The sequence below is a fragment of the Bombus terrestris genome, chromosome 10 (assembly GCF_910591885.1).
Source record: "Bombus terrestris chromosome 10, iyBomTerr1.2, whole genome shotgun sequence".
Classification (NCBI taxonomy): Eukaryota; Metazoa; Arthropoda; class Insecta; order Hymenoptera; family Apidae; genus Bombus; species Bombus terrestris.
The window spans coordinates 11,034,706-11,054,935 of NC_063278.1; the positions used below are offsets into that span (position 1 = coordinate 11,034,706).

General features: G+C 34.4%; 1 protein-coding gene across 4 annotated transcripts; it reads right to left on the minus strand.

Moving 5' to 3' along the window:
• Positions 1 to 301: 301 nt before the first annotated feature.
• Positions 302 to 15,174, minus strand: LOC100652127 (solute carrier organic anion transporter family member 1A5). 4 transcript variants are annotated; one of them, XM_012312350.2, is made up of 10 exons: positions 15,000 to 15,174; positions 7,027 to 7,287; positions 6,421 to 6,630; positions 5,884 to 6,142; positions 5,322 to 5,463; positions 4,957 to 5,248; positions 4,660 to 4,852; positions 4,316 to 4,571; positions 3,704 to 4,145; positions 302 to 3,048 (listed from the first exon to the last, which is right to left on the minus strand). In XM_012312350.2, exons 1-10 carry the CDS (start codon positions 15,025 to 15,027, stop codon positions 2,144 to 2,146), a joined length of 2,988 nt encoding a protein of 995 aa, XP_012167740.2. In that variant the 5' UTR covers positions 15,028 to 15,174; the 3' UTR covers positions 302 to 2,143. The 4 variants fall into 4 exon arrangements, with proteins under 4 accessions (XP_012167740.2, XP_003398079.3, XP_012167741.2 ...); XM_003398031.4 differs by lacking the exon at positions 15,000 to 15,174 and adding an exon at positions 8,071 to 8,258; XM_012312351.3 differs by lacking the exon at positions 15,000 to 15,174 and adding an exon at positions 8,027 to 8,207.
• Between the last annotated feature and the right edge of the window lie 5,056 nt (positions 15,175 to 20,230).

The window sequence follows — 20,230 nt, forward strand, 5'->3', positions numbered from 1 at the left end:
TATCTTTGAAATCCGAAAGAGATACTATATACCTATATATACCTACTTTTTAATTAACGAATTAAAATGGTACATTGATTTGCACAATTACAGTTTAAAATTTGGTAGTTGATTTTCATTTTTGTTTGATTTACGCGATTGTATAAACCGCGAGTTTCATTCAAAGACGAATAAATGAGACGAATAAGTTAATTAATAACATATTTGAATAATTTCGTAATAAATAAATAAAAGAATTTAACAAATATATTGAACGTTGTAGTATTCGTATTTTATACATAGATATACCAAAGAATAACAATCTGAGTCAAGATTTTTATTATATTTTTGTTGAGTCACATTTTTAATACATAACCAGTGTATAAAATAGTTTATTAAGGTAAGTTAGGTATATTCTGCCTGAAATACATAAAATTAAATAAAAATGGACATATTATACAGTGTTTATATAAAAATATTTCTAAATAAAGAAATTACTATAATTTTAGATATTATTATTAATTATATGAATATATATGAAATGCATCGTCATATATATCAACAATTTAATTTTTCCGATTACTCTTTAATTTTATTTTAATTCGTTCGTCGTTGGCAGTGTTATATAAAATTAATTGTGGTCATACAGTCTTTCTTGATACGTATCCGTGTTTAGTCAACTTGTTTTTTTTTTTTTTTTAATATGAAATAGATGTGTTACATGAACATAAATCTAGAATATTTATTTTCTAACAAATTCTAATGAAGTACAAAAATTAATTTCATCTAATATTTTTAGACGAAGAAAACCTGTACTTAATGTATTTCATAAATTTGTTATCGACTATCAGTAATCTTGATCATTTCGCTTGATAGTAGATATAAATTTCCAGTCGAGTACTAAAAAATCCAATAACACAGAAGAATTAAACTAAAAATAAAGTAACGATACTTTAGGATAGGATAACTGACCGTATGTTATCTTAACCGCTCCACTTTTCTTCACCAATTCATTATCAGTGGAAATAGATCGAGTTAGTTACGTTTGAGTTCTACAGCTAAACATTGTAATTTTCATTGTAATGTAAACATTAATAATCGATCGATTTAATTGAATTGGAATTTTATGGAAATTCTGACTGTTATATTTTTCCCCTATAAATCTTCTTATAGTATATATATATATATATATAGATACCTGTAAATTTGTACTTTCTATATCTGTTTTTGTCAGTCGTGGTTATAATGGTATTGTGTAACGAACTGTTTTCATTCCTTCGATGTAGATAATTACCAATAAAAAAATATAAGTTGCATATTTTTCTAAATATCCGAAAATTACTCCTCTGTTAATGTTATTTAAAAACTTAATCACTTGTTTGGCGTTCAAGATAGTTTTAAAAAATTAGACACGATTGAACTTTACTACTAGTTTATGTTTATACGATATAATAGGAAAAATATATTCTTTTCCTAAAAAAATATACTTTGATGCTAATAAATAATACTGACCTTGCAAAATTTGGAAAGCAAGTTTGGGAAAAATTTATATTTTATCTTTGCACATCGCATTATACTTCCTCCTTCTAATAGAAGGATATACTTTATACATTTTTATATTATTCTTAAGTCACATCTTTCTCTTTAAATGCAAAGAATTTAGTCTTCAAAAGTCATAAAAAACGTATTTTTATGATATTAATAATTTTTTGAGCATTTTTCGGAAATTTCAGGCAAAATTATTTACTTAAAACTATCTTTGATATACAAAATACTCTCTTTAATTCTTATTTACCTGTACTTAGAAGTGTTTTAATTAATTTACTTATATTCCTCCTATTCTACAAAAGTGTTTCAATTAATTTACTTATATTTCTTCTATTCTACAAAGATTCAATTAGATGTATGTTACTTTCCAATCGAAACTACAATTCAGTGGAACAAATTTTTTGCAACATATGATTTCATAACATATGATTTCATTAAGATTAAAGAACTTACTTTTACGTGGTAGTTCACGTTTTAATGGTTTATGAATAATTGTATAGAATTAAGATTCGACAGATAAAGAAAACTAGCCAAAAGTATTAAATAAATAAAGTGTCTTTATAGATTTTCGTATAAAATTTTAAAATAGAGAACTGATATGTAACATAGTTGTACATCAGAGATCAGTGCGCAGTGTCCCTATACTGCCCTTACTAGATGCTTTCGTGCTAACGCTTTCGCGGGATTCGGATCGATTTTCAGGAATCTTACTATCCGTTAAACTGCCGAACCCTGATGAATATTGACTCCTCGAGAGAGGTCTTTTCGGTGCCATAGCTACTAGCGGGATCCCTATTTTACTTTCCAAGTGAGTTCCGTTTTCATTTGATCTGAAGGACTCTTCGCCTTCTTCGGTTTGCTGTTCAGCGTTTAGTTCGTATTGATCAATCAGTGATTTTACACCTTTCGCGGAAGCACGCGAAACAGGAACATCTACTATTGGTATACCAACTTCGTTGAAATCTCCCTTCTTCTGTACCTCAGCGTCTTGCCTCTTTCTCGAGAATTTGAAACTGCTGGTTTCCGAAGAACCATCTATGTGTTTCGCTTGTCTCGGATCGCCGTAGTTATCCGGATTAGGAAATTCACGTCTAAAGAGCGAGCTTTTCGCGGAAGAGCTGCGATCGCTGGTATAAACAGAATCATAGTCCTTCCCCATAATACGCTTCCGCGATCTTGGCTCCACGCTGCTTAAATCACTTTCTACATCGGAATCGAGATTCAACGGCTTGTATGCTATCTTTGGACTCGCTTTTTTTTTACTTTCTTCGTCGCTAGAACTTAACTCATCCTCCGACTCTAACTTTCGAATCATCGACTTTCGATTTTGCGTCGTTTGATTCAGTGAGGATTTTGAGTCCGTTCGACGATCCCCAGGACCGATGGGACCATACTTTAGCGTTGTTTCCTCACTCTTTTCTTCCTCTTCTTCTTCATTCTTCTTTGACAGACTTTCATTTAGAGACCTCGTTGATATATTCAATTCCTCGTTCGCGATATCTACTCGAACTGGCGTGTCATCTAAAAAAGGATGCTTTTAATTTAATCGTTCCACTTCTTAGTAAAGATAAAAGTTGCATCAATACGACATTTTATTTACGATTTTTCTAATACTGCGGTTATGAAAGGGATGCAAAGCATTTAATTAATATTCTTTCTTTTCGCTATTATCTCTTTCTTCATTAGGATCTTTGAAATTAACGAAGTTCACGATAATATATTTTTAGACTTATGACGAACTAAGCAGTCGTTGAAATTCTTCTTGCATTTCTGATTTTCGTAACATGCTTCTATATTTATTTCTTCCAAAAGTGTTTATGCATTATTTCACGGCTTGTTTAATTGATTAATTACGACACGATAAAAATATCGTTACATACGAAAGATAAATCAGGCAACATTGTATCGATATAATTTAAATAAAATTATATATACGAAGAAAAATTCCGTTTCGTAATATTTAATCATAATACGTAAGAGCTTTGGAATATTTTCTGAACAATCATGTCTTCAAGTTAAATACATCTTGAATTATAATAGATTTGCGTTAAACGGCTGTTATTCTTAACTTCGGTTGAAACTTTTTCTAAGTTTAATTACTAAATTATGAAATTATTAATTATTAAATACTTAAGAAGATTGTTGTTCTACAAATCTCGGTTGCCAATGTACTTACTATCATGGTCAGGCTTAGTTTGTTTCTCTTGTTGACTAGACGCAACGTCAGGATTGCGCATCAATTTTCTCAATTCAGTCGCCGCTGCTGGTTCTTGGTCTTTCTGAATATAAAGCTCCAAGTCTCTGCAGAAGAACCACACTAGGGTTTTCAATATGACAGACAGAGCTAATAGTGAACCTGTCATGTAGCACAGATAGTTGCCAAGTTTCAAGCCATCATGGAGATGGCACACAGATCTTTGAGTTCCCCAATGTCGGCACGTTAGATTTGCAATCACATCGTAAAGAATTTTTCCGGGAATATTCGCAAGTATAGCCAAGCACGTCATCCACAAGCCTATGCCGATAGCCTTGTCTTGCGTGTTGACTGATCTCAAGATTATCAATATATCTCCCACGAAAGTTGATGCAACTAATATGCACGTCAAGAGATTTCCGGACTAAAGGAGAGAAAACTAAATTATAATCGTTGCCACGAAACTATGTTAAAGAACTAAATTTATAAAATCCTAGGGTCTCGGAATTTAGAAAATTAAAAATTGTAATTTAGGAAAGGAGATGAACAAAAAAAAAGAAAAAACAAAGAGAAATTTGAAAAACTGATACTTGCCTCGAAAAGTATCCAATTATTTTGACAACTAGTAGAAGTGCAAGGTCCATCGATCACTTCCACTCCCATTCCCATCTCTTCTTCTATGCAGCTGCAACCACTGTAAATTGTTACACCATTTATAAGTTTGGAAGAAGTGCATCCAGCGTGACAAGGACTATAAAAGACGAAGGTGCCTTTGCTATCGCAGACTGGACGAAAATGAGCGTCATACGAACAGCCACAATTTCTGTTACAATACTTCAACAGGACGAGACTAAAAAAAAATATATATATATATACTGAATAATAATGGCTAAAATGATTATTGAATTTTCTATTTCATTTGCTGATGATGTACTTACGATCCGTTTCTAGTGGTACCAACAATAGGCTTTTTCTCACAAGTTGAGGCAGACAATGAGAAAATAATTACAGATGCTAAAAGTACGACGATGATACTGTAACCAATGATACACTTAGCACCAGGTTTCGCCTTCGAAATAACTAGGCCAGAAATGATCACGACCAAGGCGACTAGAATAGGTTTCAAGATATCTGAAAATAGGTAATACGTTAACTTAATACGTTAACGTTATACGACATTGTTATATCTCAAAATTGTATCTTAAAATTATACTGAGATGTAATTTGTATCCTACTTAATATTAATCTTGACGAAGCTGGATCCTCGAAACCGAGTAACATCCCACTTGGCTTCGGTACGTGAAATCTTGATTGCGCAATGAGATTTTCAAAACTAATAAAATGCACAATCGCCATAACGTAAAGACTACAAGAAACGACTTGGCAAATCAAAGTTTTATTAATGAACAGTCTACCGACTGATGGCCAGAAATTGGAATTACCAACTTTTTGGTTAATCAATCTGCGAGATGTTCGATTTTGATTGTTGGAACTATGTAGTAACGAGGCAGCAGCTTTTTCGACAACCTAGTAGAAGAAATATGGTTTTATAGATACGTGTTTAGTATCATTAAACAGGAAAAAGTGAATAGATAATCACCTCAGATGGTAGCATTTGAGGGAACCATGAAAGAAGCAAACCAGGAACTATGAGTAGTATCGTTAGAATTGGTAGTCCTAACCACCATGCGCCGATTTGTTCTCTGTAGGACTTTATCAAGCTCAAAGTCACTGCGTCGACTCTGTACGATTAAAAATTTTTTACAAAGCATTGAATATATATTTTGCGTAAGTTATGTCAGTATTTTAAATTTTGATTTATTAATGCTATAACTTTGGATGTCGTTATTTTGACTTTTATAAGAACATTGGTGCTCAATAACTTTTAATATTTCTCTTAGAATATCATATATGCAGAATTTTACAGTGGTATTTGCCTTTAAAAAGTTATAAAATAATCGAATTTGTATAAATTACAATGAAACATAAGTAATACATTTCATTTATAATTTTTATTCGAATGAATTTTCGTTAATTCCATGAACATTTGAAGTCCTTATTTCTTTCTAATTGAATGTTAGTTTGCTACTTATAGAATTTTAAATAAGGTACATTATATGTATTTCTGATTTATATATATATAAATAAGAAATCTAGCTCACCTGAGACATATCCACGCCAAGATAGATCCTAGAAGAATACCGAAAATCTTCGCAGCAATGAGAACACCAATGAAAGCAGCTATGTGTTTTTTCTTTGTATTATCGTCTAAATAGGATATACCCAATGCAAAGTACGCAATGTTCGCAATACCAGATATAATTTGTACAATGAAGATCATTGAAAATGTGAAATAACAGGGCTCATGCTCTTTTGCAACAATCCTAGAAGAAGCGTCGAAACACAGATCTCGGCTATCATCTGTAAAATGATATGTTAAAAGTTATACTTCTCTTCTTTCATTATGTAATACATCAATATTCTATTACTAGGTGTAAATTATAATTTATAATCACGACAAGAGGAATAGAGTTAGAAAAATTGTATTTTCATTGAAGCTTCAATGCATCTTATTCTATTAACTGATACGAGAAACTAATTGTATTTGTGAATGTATAAGAAAATGAATTTACTCACGAATACATAAGTCTATTGATAGCGATTGAATAAGAAATGTATTATTAATATGTATTATTCACCTGCGTATATCGACATATGTGTCATGTTTTCGGTTTCTTCGATAACTTTGGTCTGATGCGTCAGATGAGGAATTATCATAATAAAATACGAAATGCTTTGCAAAAGAATTATACCGCCAATCCATGCAGCTCTGTGAATTCTATCACCCCAATATGCAACGACTACTCCAAGAAGGAAAGGCGTCAAATCAGATATTATAAGTACCCATTCTGCAACATTCAAGGATAGTAATTAGTGATTATCGTTGATCTTCAAAATTTCTGTCTTAACGTTCGTACTAAAAATACTTTTGAAACTTTATTTCACAGAATTGTGGTACAATATACAAAAGCCGATAAAAATCTTCGTCATAGTTACGAATAGACTCCGGGTTTATATGCATTTAGAGTAAATTTAATGGAACAAAAATGCACAGGATGCACAGGATATAAAATATATAAAATATTCAAAATTGTGAACTCTTTTCAATGTCTAAGAGATGAAATGAATCTCGGCTTAGGTTCTATTTCTTGAATTATGTTTAGAAACATATGAATTTGCACAAATATCTGAAATCTAGTGGCGAGAAGCATTTGTACGATGAGAGAGATTTTAGGAATACATGCCCATTACATAAGGATCAAATTGAAATCTTCTTCCGATCGTAGGTCCTACTATGAAAAGATACGCGTAAGCAGCGGCCTGAATCAAGCCAACCCACGAGAGCAAGCCAACGAAAAGTCGGCGAGTTGCAAATTTTGCTAATTTCGGACATGGTAGTAGTCCACAACCGCAATCTATCGACTGACTCGGTATCGGATTAGCTGGACCAGCAAGGCCACCCTCCACTTCTGATCGCATTACTTCTTGAAGACGTATAGCCATTCCTTTAAAATAAGATCAACTGATAAAGTATTTGCTGTATTTTTACGTTTCTTCTGTTTACATTATAAATAAAGTTGGTCACGCTACATAAAGAAAATATACATATATTTATTACTGAATTTTTAAATCTCCGCTAATGTTGAAATACTACTTTTAATTTTCCTTGCAAACACGTACGACAACATGTTTGTGTTAATATTCTTTTAAAATAGATAGATATTAAATTTACCGATTGGATATAACAAATATAATAAATATATACATTGTTCTCTGCTCGCAAATTTAAAATATTTCATACTTCAGTAGGTTTTTAAGACTATTAAAGCAATATTGAATTACATACTATATACTTTGTAATATAATAAATATTAAACAAAAGTAATAAAACGAGTAATTCTAAGCGTAAAAACATGACAATATTTCGTTCGTATTTCGTCAATTTTGACGGATTAATGATTAATTCTGCTATTATCTACATATATATATGTGTGTGTGTGTAACACCAGTTGTAATTCAATTAGCAATATATTTCACGTGTTTAGCGATTTATGTGTCACGATGAATCACCTGGTGACGTCTCTTAGAACTCGTAGTTTGATTTTTACTGAGATTCTCTGTACCGGAGAATCGTCATATTCGGCATAATCAGCGTTTTACATATAAATTATTTATCGTTTACGACGCGTATATTGAAAACTAGTTCAGTTTTATTGACTATTTCAGTAGCCTTTGCTAACTTACTTTTGTGAGAAGTCGATCGATCAACAACTTCTATTTTTACTCACTGATGAACACGCCGATTTCTGTATCGATGTAACCACGAAAACTCGATGTGCAATCACATGTTGGCATCAATCACAACTGGGTTTCGAGTCGTTTTATCACGTTCGATTGCACGGTTTGTTCCGTTTCACGAAAACGGGTTAATAAAGCGCAAACCTACTAACGTGAGACCAGAGGCGAGGCACTTTTAGTCGACGCACGTTATCTTGTTACAGATACGCTGCTCAGATATCTTTCGATAAAGGTAGAGTGTAATATACGCATGTGCTACAATAGGAGACGGTAATACTCGTACCTCGAGTCAGACAGGAAAAATATTTATGAGATGCGTATGTCGATCGCCGGTTAAGTGATAATCCATAAACTCAATATTTAAATGGGTGAACGATGTAGGTAATAGATAAAAATCTTATCGACGAAAATCTTTATCTGCACAATTACAAACTCGCACGTACAATATTTAGTAGTCTTATTACATAATTGGAGAAGTTGCATTTGAAATATCATTGACTGATTGAGCAATTTTCTAAAAAATTAACGATGAATCGTACGTAATTCCTCGATAATCACGTTACTTATAACGTGGATTTAGTTTTTGATTGAAATTAAACGGATTAAGTAGGTTGTTTTTTTCATATTTTTCATCTTATTTTAATTAGAATTATTTTTCAATTAATCGTGCAAGAGAAAAGCGTGCAGATCAAATAGATGCTTGAGAATACACATATATCTCAATTTGATTTTATTTCCTTAACCATAATTATTATATCAAATGGTATAAAACATTGCAAAATTCGTACGTTTTGACAACATGTTTTCAATTTTTTTAAATAAAATGTGTCTCAATGCGAATAATTCGATATCTCGCTGGTAATAATCACGGTTTACAGATATTTATATCCTAAAGCATATGTTTTACTTGCTTAGTTCTTAGAACAAATGATAACTCTGCGAATTAAAGATAACATAGTTATCAGCTCTTAAGATTATTAAAGAATTTAGAAACTACAAGACCTTCTTCGACACATCAGTCAATAGAAAGGATTAAGGAAAGTGAACTTTAAATACAATTAATTTAAATAGTTTTTTATATAGGTAGATGAATATATGCCGAAATAAAAAGATGGTTGATAATAAAGTTCAATACACATCGCTACATCTAACTCCTTTACGTTATTTACAGACACATACAACTTTTCATTAGCGGAAAGTTTGAAAGTAATTCATTTCTTCGGATGAATACATTAACATAAACTTGCATATTTAAAATGGCATAAAAATGAACGAACGTTTAATTAATCACCGAAACCCTACAATATCTGGAATTCTTGGGACATTAAGGATATCAACGCCATCAATTCCGGTGTTTGTGGTGCCTGGGAATGAAAAATCTATGTTATAGAACGTATTCGTTCAATTTGGTATTCCGGGTTGGCTGAAACAGTAGGTTGGCAAGGAGAATCCCGAAACTGTCCAATTTCGAAAATGGCATCGGCCGGTTCCACGAGCTTGGCCAAGCTCTAGCGCTTCCAGAAAGGAGTTAGCACGCTTAAGCACACTTAAGTCGCTGCCATAAGAAAATGACGAATGCCAATTAGCATATGAAAAGCTTCCCTCGTTCGCCAGTTCGGTTGGTCGAGCTGTGCTCGACTCTTCGAGGGCTGTTCCTTCGTTCGGGATGCTTGGCAGGGCGATCACGTTTTTGAATATTAAGGGCAGGATTACACCGAGGGCTTAACGCGCAAAATTTAGTCCGGCGGAGCCAGAAACGAAAAGAAATCACCCTTAAGACCCCAACGTAACGGAGGAATAGGAGACGCCAGAAAATCGGCAAGAGGACCGACCAGGGATATACGGCCCTTCCAACTTCTCGACCTTCTCGTCAGCCGCGTTATGCATCATTTTCTTAGCCAATGACACTCTTTTCTAATGATAAATGAATCTGTCTGCTGCTGAAATGGGAATCGGACCAGCCTCTAGCACGCTACAAAAAAATGAATGGTAAAATTTCATGGAATTCTCACTTTGAGAGATAATTGAAATCGTTTAACAATGAAACTACCAAATATCATTTCGAACTTGTGAAAATGACAGATTACAGATCTTGGAATTAAGAGTTAATAATGACAGATTTGGTATGTAGAGACATAAGAGTACAAAGTAAAATATAGAAAGTAATTGCTATATAAGAGACTGGCAATTCGAACGACGAACTCTGTTACCAAGCTAGAAGTATGCAGGTGCTTTCGACAAAAGTAATGTCAATTTTTATTGATGCTAATTTCTATGTCACAGAAGTTGTATGTATCCGTTTACTATAACACAGAACATATAATACAGAAAGAACACAAAGAAGTAGATCATTTCGTTAAATTACCCTTTCATGAATTTGTCATATATTAATTTGCAATTTCAAAGGATTTTATCATACGTAGAAAGATTATGAATAACGTGTAATCGTCATGGTAATTATCATGGCTTACAAAAGATTTCCTTTCATTCAAATAAAACATTCGTCATTTATTTGATAACATACATAAGTATCCAAAATGAATATCGTTTTAGCGACACCGAAAAATAAATAAAAACAACTGCACGTTTGAAACAATAGGAAAATTCAATTTGCCAGATAAGTACGAAGAGGAATAAATGTTATAAAGTTGCATTAGATAACTGGTATACGTATGCTTGGAGTTCTGGATGGATGCTCATCAAGGAGCCATAGACGGTAATATGCTCGTTCATAACGATCGCACAACGCTCCAAGTATTATAACTGAAATATAGAAATGTATTTATATACACGCGTATGTAAGTACATCTATAGATATCTCACACAGAAGGATGCAGGCTTTCCATTAGCGGAGTAAGTGACCACCGCTCGCATTTTCTTTGATGTTGGTTAATTTACTAATAACATCGTTCCACGGTTACTCTTCGTCCACCCTCTAAATATTTGTATCGCCAACATATCGACTTGTCCTCGTGTAATTAAGCTACATTATTATTTGAGTGGTAGCAGCCGGGAAAAAGACCCGCGACGTCGCCAAACTTCAACTCCTCCCAAAATGAACTTTCCATCAACCATACTGCTAAACTACCGCAGATGAGTTTCTACCCTATATATGCAAACTAACATAAGTCAGGCAAATATGTGTGATTACTGAAAGCTATTGATTTGTTTAAAGAAATCGATATTATTCACACCGTAATTTAGTACCAAATAAATCGAATATTTAATAAAGGTTCATAAGAACGGTGTTAGTTAATTCTACGATACAGTCATGTGCAATACTGTGATGTTTGGTCAGATAGATTTTTTACTTTATGTACACAAGAGTGATTTTAATTAACATCGAAAATGAAGGCATGACAAATAAACGAAAACAATAGAACAAATGAACACTGTTTTTATGCATCTATAATATTAGTTCAAATTGTATACAATATCGCGAATGTATATATTAGTATTAAAATTATTGTTGTGAATTCTACATTGGAAAATCGAAAAATTACAATCATAAACTCATACGAATAGAAAAATAGGTATTTATAACAATTAGATCATCTTACAAATAATATAGTTCTTTTATAAAGTTAATTTTTATATTTAGTACATGATTATATCTAGTATATTATTGTATTTTCCCTTGTTTTTTGCATTTGTTACTACCTTTCTACTCAATTTTTCATTCTTCTTTTATAAAATAGACGTGACGATTATAGTGGCAAATTGCATTTGCGTCAGAAAACTGTATTACATAACAACACGACTTAAAAATACGCTCGACCCACCAAAGTAGCGAACAAAAATGTACCAATAACAAGTGGAACGTATATCTTAAGCGAAACATGATATTGTACAGGGAGAAACGTTTTAGGAGCTGTTTGAACATTTCACAACTTCCTTACGCGCATCTAACCGAGAACTTTCTGAAAGCATAATCTTGAACGATCAGCGTAAGATGAAAAAAAAGAAAGGATAGGAAAAAGAAAGACTATCGAGGAGGGTTGAAAATCACGAACGGCCGTCTCAAAACTGGAGAGGGGCAGAACTAGAGGAGGGATCGCCAGTTCGGCGATCTTAGCAGAGGATTACGTAGAATTAAATCCTGGTCGGGGGCGTGCCCCCGTAACACTTAATTTTTCCCCCGATTTTTTAATCTCCTGGTAAATATCGTCCCACTCTGTCCCCCTTTTCCCAGCCAGTCGGCCGTTCACGTCTTCTGCGCTCTCTCTTACCATCGTCAAAGGAGAACCCATTTAAAAACCTCATCAATGCTTAAGCCCCCGCGCTACCATAGGAACTAATCCCTCCTATTTTAACGCAGGACGAAGGTGAGAGAAGGAACGAAGCGGGAAAGAAGAAGAGAAGCAGCGGTACGCGCTTTTAAAAGTAAGACTCCGCCTTTATTAGTAGATACAACAGTTTTATTTCCACCGAAAAAAGGCAAAGGAGGCAAAAGAGAGATCCCACGTATCGGGTCTCTCGTTGTTTCTTTCTTCTTTCCACTTCCATCGAGTTCTTAACTCGAACGAGGCCCCCGTCTTCGAGAAACGAGCTTACCCAGTGCTACGACCTTTCAGACACGCCTAATTGGCAGCCTCTGTCAACCGGGCAAAAAACTGGTAACACGTCGCCTCTGAAACTTTGGTGATCACGTAATCGATATATCCTTCATAATATCGTTTTCACGGCTTTCGACTTTCATTTAGGTGATCAAACCTTTTACCTTGTATATATCGATATAGTTCTGCAGCAACTAAAATTCAATTTCGTACGAAATGTAGCCAATTAACGATGCACATGTGTCATACCGAAGATATGCATATTTCGATTTTATGGTTACTAAAGTTATATTAAAGTATTGATTCACGTTTGTCACAACGTTTCAAAGCATAAAGCGTCTAAAATGGATGTATGCTCCGAAAGAGTTACATGCACCAGTTCGGTTCTAATTTATTCCGAACCAAAGTGATCTTTCCAGTCAGTTTCGCTATTCTATTCTACATAGGTATCTCAATATCTTATCTACATATTCTATTCTATTCTATTCTATATAGATATCTCAATATCTTATATATACAGTTTAGTAACGTTAAAAAAGACTGTAAATGTTACGAGCAGCAGATTTCTCGGACGTCGGAAATGTTTCAATCGAGCTGGTACATTTCTTTGAAAACATATTTGTTGAAAACATTTTTCACGAGCATCGAGCTTTGGCCGGGCTCGTGATACGCGGACGAAACAAGCTCGCGTCGCGACTGTAATACGCTTTAAACTGTTAATAGAGTATCGTGGACCGTGTTTGGCTGCGGTTGAATCTCAAGTGTTGGGCTAACATTCATGATGAAATTAATCTGGAAAGGCCGATCGGGGGTAGTGTAGCCGTCGGTTAAAAAGCTCCTGGCTTTCGTCGGTGGACCATCCCATAGGTTTGTCCCCTTCTCGTTGACCTCGACCCTTCCACGGGATTCATTCAAATACGAACGCGGTTGTTGCCGCTGTATTTACGTGTGTAAATGTCCGTCTGCGACTCTAACTTTGACCGGTGATCACTTGTGGCAAGAGTCCACTGACAATATACCGTGCGTGTTGTTGTACGATTAAATATATTCGTTGATTTTTGTCGTTTTACTCTGCGATTTCGTGCGCTTTATCAAAGGAAATGTATGGATTGCGGAATATATTTCTAACATACGGAATTCGGTATTGTGTTTGCTCTGTTCGGCCGAAATTGTTGCGTAATACAAATCGAAGTAATCGTTGAATATCTATCGATTCGAATCTTTTTCTCTTTTATTTTTTATTCCACGTTTTGAATCGTTCAATATCAATCCTGATCAATCCTTTCGATACTTGATAATACGGAGCTATACTACATTTGACTGCTACATGGATGCTCGTACCGACAATTTGACTACATCGATTTATCCTTTGAGGTTTATGGTATAATAACCTCAGTTTCTTTCTCTTTGTTCGCCGTTTGCTTTTTTAAAGGAAATACGACGCAGGGTTTTCCATAAAAGCACTGATGAGATAACAGTCTTCCACCTAACGAAACCATGGCAGGGGTGAAAGACGAGCGCTTAACATGACAATAGCCACTCAGGGAAACTCACACCACTCGCCTACAACGTATTCCCATCGGACTCAATGCAAAGGTGGATCACGACTAAGAATTACAAACCTTTTATGAATCACAGATCCTGATAAATCGTTCTTTCAACGCGTCTCCCTCGTTAATCTTTACTATTTCTCTGAACAAATTAGTGATTCTCTTAAAAACAAGCAATTTTTTTAAACAAATCTTATCGTTTAATTTTATGTCACGTATAGACACATATGTTATAATATGTGACATACATATGCGCTAACGTATCTAGTCAACTAATATTCTATATCTAAAGATTTAATCTCGAGATTTGTATAAAACAATTAAACTTGTTATATACAATACTATGAGACACTTTTCATCTTTACTAATATCTATAATAACAAAAGAATAATAAAATATTACGTACTCTAGTTTCAATAAGAAAAGATATCAAAGACAAGACAATAACTAAACTAACATATAGCAAAATTAATTTACAACGAGGAAATTATTTGAATCAAGTAAGAATTTCAGTTTTACATGAAAGTAAAATACTAATATAATAATAGTAGTGTTATTGAGTCGTAGGGAGGTTTTCGTTCGCTGAATATAAAACAGAACAAGTAAAACTGTAATTAACGAAATAATAGAAATAGTGTAACAATAATGATTCTCATTCGACACGATTATTTAAGACTCTGTTTCCCTGAACTCCCTATAGAAAGTATGACAAAGGTACAGAGTATAAAAATAATGTGTAAAGAAAGTCCGTATAAACACATTCGTATGTCAACAATTCCAAATTACAGCTTATTTTCTGTTAGAATTACTTACTGCGTAGGAAAATTTCTCGGAGGGTCATCTCTGATTTCAATAAAGACGTGACCACGTTTTCTCGTGAATTGTTGAAGTCGTTCGCAAAGATCGGGTATAACGCAAATTTTCACGATAGTCATAATCGTAATAAACGTATCCTGCTTCACTAAACTCACTTTGTCTCTGACTGGTCGATCCACGATACCTCACTGTGTTTACGTTTGGTTTCATAATCCTTCGAACCTTGCAGAAAAACAGTAAACCAATATCCAACTACATTCTGCCTACTTATACACAGAAGGATACAACATATAGTAGACAGAACAGAATAGAATAGAATAGAATTTTTTTGGAATCTTTGTGTCCTAAATCAAATTCTACTTAATTTCTCAGATGCAACGAAATACGTACTCTATATGTATTTACAATATTAACTATAAGTATTAAATTCAGCGTGATTTCATTATTTTCACTTTTACTTTACATATATATTTTGTATCGAAGGGAATACAAAGAACTAGATTAACTAGATTAGTTATTCAGTCCTGTAAAGTTCTGCATTGTTCAGCGATGTGGGATTTGAGTATAGGCAAGAGATAAAGATGTTAGTGTATAGTGGGAGAAAAACTTGGTCCAGTTCTATAAGAATGGAAACATCTAACCCATTGAAATGTAACATTTTTTTGCATTTTCTTTTAGTTGTTCATCAACGGATCAAATAAAAATGCTTGCTTAAAAACTGCAACATATTTAATATAAAATAACAAATAAAGTGAAATTTCTTAGAATTTTCTAAAGAATTTAACGAACGAGTGTTCTAATACTTCTGATCGCTAGTGTGTATTAGAACGTATTTATTATTGATTGTTATAATTAATTTTCAGCAGCGATCGCAGACTACGGCAAATATCTCGGTTCGCAATGAAATTACGGAGTTTTATGCCAACGACTATGTACATTTATAGATATCGTAGTCCGATGCATAGATAAAATTGTGTAAATCATTTATATGCACACATAGAGAAAGGTTGAACTTTGAAAAGAAAGTATTTGCTACCAGAAGACTAAACTAGCAATCGGTTAAATCAACGAGAACCGTGGAAAAGGGAAGCGATATCAAGTTTGTCCACGCTAATTTTCCCTGAAAAAAATAATTGCCAGACAAATAAGGAATCGGGAGGAAAGTTTTGCGCGAACCCCTTCGATGTAACCGCGCATAAAAGTAAAGGGACGCAACATCTCGGACGGAGCGTGGGAAGGCTGAAACAGACGTAGACAGAACATCTTTTTCCCCCGGTGATTTTTTCAAATAAGAGTAAGAGTTTTATAAATCAACGCATATACGCAGACAGATCAAAAGGCGCGTTTCTGATAATTGGTAGAAATCTTTTCCAGTCCCTTCGACCCTCCATAAAGAAACGAACCCCTTCGACATCGCGATCCTGTATACACCTTCGTTTGAAGATTATGCACATTTGACGGTAGCCGCTACGGAAAAACATGGTATATTTATTTTATACGCTCGATACGCGAAGCAGTCATAGTTCTAAGAGGTAGCGGTTTCAATGGGGTATAAGAGGGGCTCGATGCAGTCTGGTATCGACGAGATCGGGGGTAGTCGCTGGTCGTACAGTTCAACCAGACGAGGGGCGGCTGCCGCCGGATGTCTTTGCTTTACGCTTTACTTTTATTTATCGCCGTGAAAGACGGAATTCATGGCGGCGCGCTGCTACCGTCGCAGACTTTTCATGAAAGAGGGAAAAGCAGATGGTTCCCCTCCCACCATCGCGCTAAATGATACTCGGTAATTTCATGAGTGAAGTCGTTGCTTTTTTCTCTGATGAACTCTCCCTCGTCTACGATTCTACAAGAAATAAAATATTCCATGTAAACCAGAAATTTTACCGTCTAAAATTTCGAAGTTAAATAGAATCGTCGCGTTGCATCGCACGAGTTTGTTTATCGTTTCGCATTTTTTTTTTTTTCGAACATTGTTTACGATGTTTATATCAAAATTGATCCATGCGAGAATTTCGAAAAGAATGACTCAAATTTCTTCTCAATTCTCCTCTGATATGATACTATGAACTTAGTTAATTGGTATTCCACCTCTACTTGGAAAAATCCGAAAGAAATAATAATAAAGAGATCTATTCTTTAGCAAAGTATTCTCTGTAAATTTTTGGACGATAGTGGTAAATTCGCACGGTACGCCACGATATACGCACGGATAACTCTGTTAGTGTCTCAGCACTCGATATCGATATATTCCGATCTATAAATCATAGATCATAAAATTCGGTAGATTTCATACTAAATCGAGAAGTCTTGAAAAGGGTTGAAATCCTCCTTAATTTTGGGACGTAGATTCGAAAGAAAAGAACGAATGAACGAAGGAAGGGGTTAACTTCTAATTGTTTTGTTAAATGACGCGCGAGTAAGAATCTCTGGAAGGACTTAAGCTCGAAAGCGAGCGCCAGCGGCGGTTTCAGTTCGTTCCGTCTTCTCTCGTTCTTCCTGCTTTCTTTCTCTCCGCTCTTCCCCTGATTCTTCCACTCCTCTCCGCCAAGCCTCTCTGCCGCCTTAATTCTTAGCTTTATTCTCTTCTAAGACTCTCTCTTAATTTCTTATTTCTCCCTCCACCGGCTCCAGCCTGCGTACTATCTTACCTTTCGCAATTTATACTCGAGAAGAAAGAGAGAGAGAGAAAGAGAGAAAGAGGCCACTGAATGCCAGGCTTAAGCAGACAATGCTTCGCTTTCAAACGGCGGCTTCGAAGACCTTTCTTTCGCATTAGATACTTTAATTCTTTAAACGTGTCTTTCCGCCGGCTGAGATACCCTTCGCCGTTACTACAAGCTTTCCTCCAAAACTGTTTCGATCCACGGAAAAGATTTATTTTCCACGATATTACATTTAGTTAATGATTCTCTTAATCTGAAGAAAATTAATTTCTATGAAACATTCCCCGTGGGAAAGTTTAATTTCCGAAATAACGTGATACATGCGATGAGTATGAAGATATCTATTACCAATGTAATCTTCGCTCAGTCGTACTTGTAAAATACGACAATGCCGATTAACTTTCTTTAAATACGTATACGTACAAACGTGTGTTAATTCGTTAATAAGGAAATAACATAAGGTTTACTTTCTAGGTTATAGCAGCGCTGATACATTAAACGTTACTGAAAGGATGTTACTTAAGGCGGAAACTATCGAATAACTGTCAAACGTTAGTATAGATAGTTGACAATGAGTTGTCGAACTCTTCGGAAATGTCGCTGCAAGTGACCTAGACCCTAGACCAGATATGAAACTAACAAAAGCTGTCATACAAATGTTTCAGACTATGGTTCACTTACAAAAATTAATATCTAGCTACGTATGTAATTAACTTATCGTTAAAAAACACGATGACAATTTTCCTTCCTTTCGTACAAACTAGATACAAACTAAATGATCTGAGGTTTCCAGAAAAGAAATTCCAAGTTAGAAATTGATCGTCAAATAGATATTTATGCATCAACTTCTACTAATATTATAGTTTAAGAAGCAAAAATTCTTCTCTTCCCTATTCAACGCAGATTTATGTATCAGGTGAATGCAAAGTTGGGTCGGCCGCTGCATTATCACTAACATTGATTTTGTAAATAAATTATGATAAATCTAAATGAAAACTAATGCTACGTAATAACTTTGCGTATCCTACTTTAAGAATATATAAAAAATGATGAATTTGTTTATTTCATATCAACGATTGAAGTGGGCAAATGTTAACGTTCAAAGTTGCATGGATTAAAGTTCGTACACGTCGTTGCATGCCATATGAATTTAAGAAAACCAACAGCGCAGTACAAAAATCTGTATAAAATATTTATCGCAAGTATGATGATGAAATTATAAATGAAGAAATTATAAAGGATGGTTTATTCGTTTTCGTTTTATAGATATTTTGCTTGAAGATCAACTACAATGAAGCGGATCATTTACAAACGAGGAACAAAGCAAACGGGCATTGGTGATTTCAGAGACTCTAGGAACCAGCAGTTCTTTGCCAAAGGCATTATATATATTACATATATATTATACACATATATAATTAGATGAGGAGTATAGTAGTTGGAAAAGAGTTGCAGAATTAAGTAAACAGCATATAAACACAGAGAGAACATTTAAAAATGTTAAAACACTTGTTATATCTTTAGTACGTAAAACTGATAGAACTTGTATATTCACGTGCTATATCTTCTTTAGTTATTGCTCCTTTTGGAAACGAGTAATATTTCAGAAACCATTTATTGAAAAATTTAGAAAGATTGATTTTGACATATAAACGCGTGACTTTACCTTGATCGGTATGGTCCGATTTTTGCAAGCAAATAATTCCTGTTCTATGATCTGGTAGTGTTTCATAGGAACACCGACCAACGTAAACTGCTATAATTATTCGATACCTCTTGACACACCTAATTGGACAACTTGGTCGGTAAATGGTACCGGAAGAGAGCAAGATGGAGGAGATAGGAAGAAGTTGGCGGTAAGGGGTAGAAGAGGGAAGAGACGATACTGACCGTCGATTTCTACAGACCATCCATGGACCAACCATCGGCTCGTAATGGCCACTTTGAGGGCCCGCCATAAGCTTTCCCAAAGAGACGAACCCTTGCCCTAAGTGGTCTTACACCGACGTTTCGACGAGGTAGATACTTACTTTGCCTATCCGCAATATGACCTAACCTTTTGCTCTGTCCTGTTATCATTCTCTCTCCCCAATCCTTCTCTATCTTAAGTTTACCTTTCCCTCTGCTCCCCTTCTTCCTCATCGTCTCTATAGCTGATACGTTTAATTAATCGGATACCGAGTTTCATATTTTCGAATGCTAAACGATTTGATACTTGCAACTATCATGGAAAGAAATTAATCCCACGATCAGTGTAAATTATTAACTTTCTTATTATTAATCTCAATCGGATCGTCACTTACAGCTTTTATAATTACGGAATGAAAAATCAGTGAAGACAGATCAATTTCAATTATGTCGATTTTAATCATAGCGGATAAACGTAAATATATGGTATAATTTACTTTTGGAAATTAAGAATTATTACAACCAAGAAATTGAGAACCTGAGAGATCTCTCTAGTTTACAGGCTAATCACAGGTGAAATATCGCAGCTGGTTCAAATCGTTCAATGAATTATTAACAAAATCCATAGTTATATCTCACGATTATTGTAATATTCAT

Excerpts from the sequence above, each read along its gene's own strand:
- LOC100652127 (XM_003398031.4), bottom strand. The coding sequence starts at position 8,137 with ATGCCAACATGTGATTGCACATCGAGTTTTCGTGGTTACATCGATACA. Across the intron at positions 4,146-4,315 it reads ATAATTGGATACTTTTCGAG|TCCGGAAATCTCTTGACGTG; the intron begins GCAAGTATCAGT and ends TCTCTCCTTTAG. Across the intron at positions 3,049-3,703 it reads AACTAAGCCTGACCATGATA|ATGACACGCCAGTTCGAGTA; the intron begins GTAAGTACATTG and ends ATCCTTTTTTAG.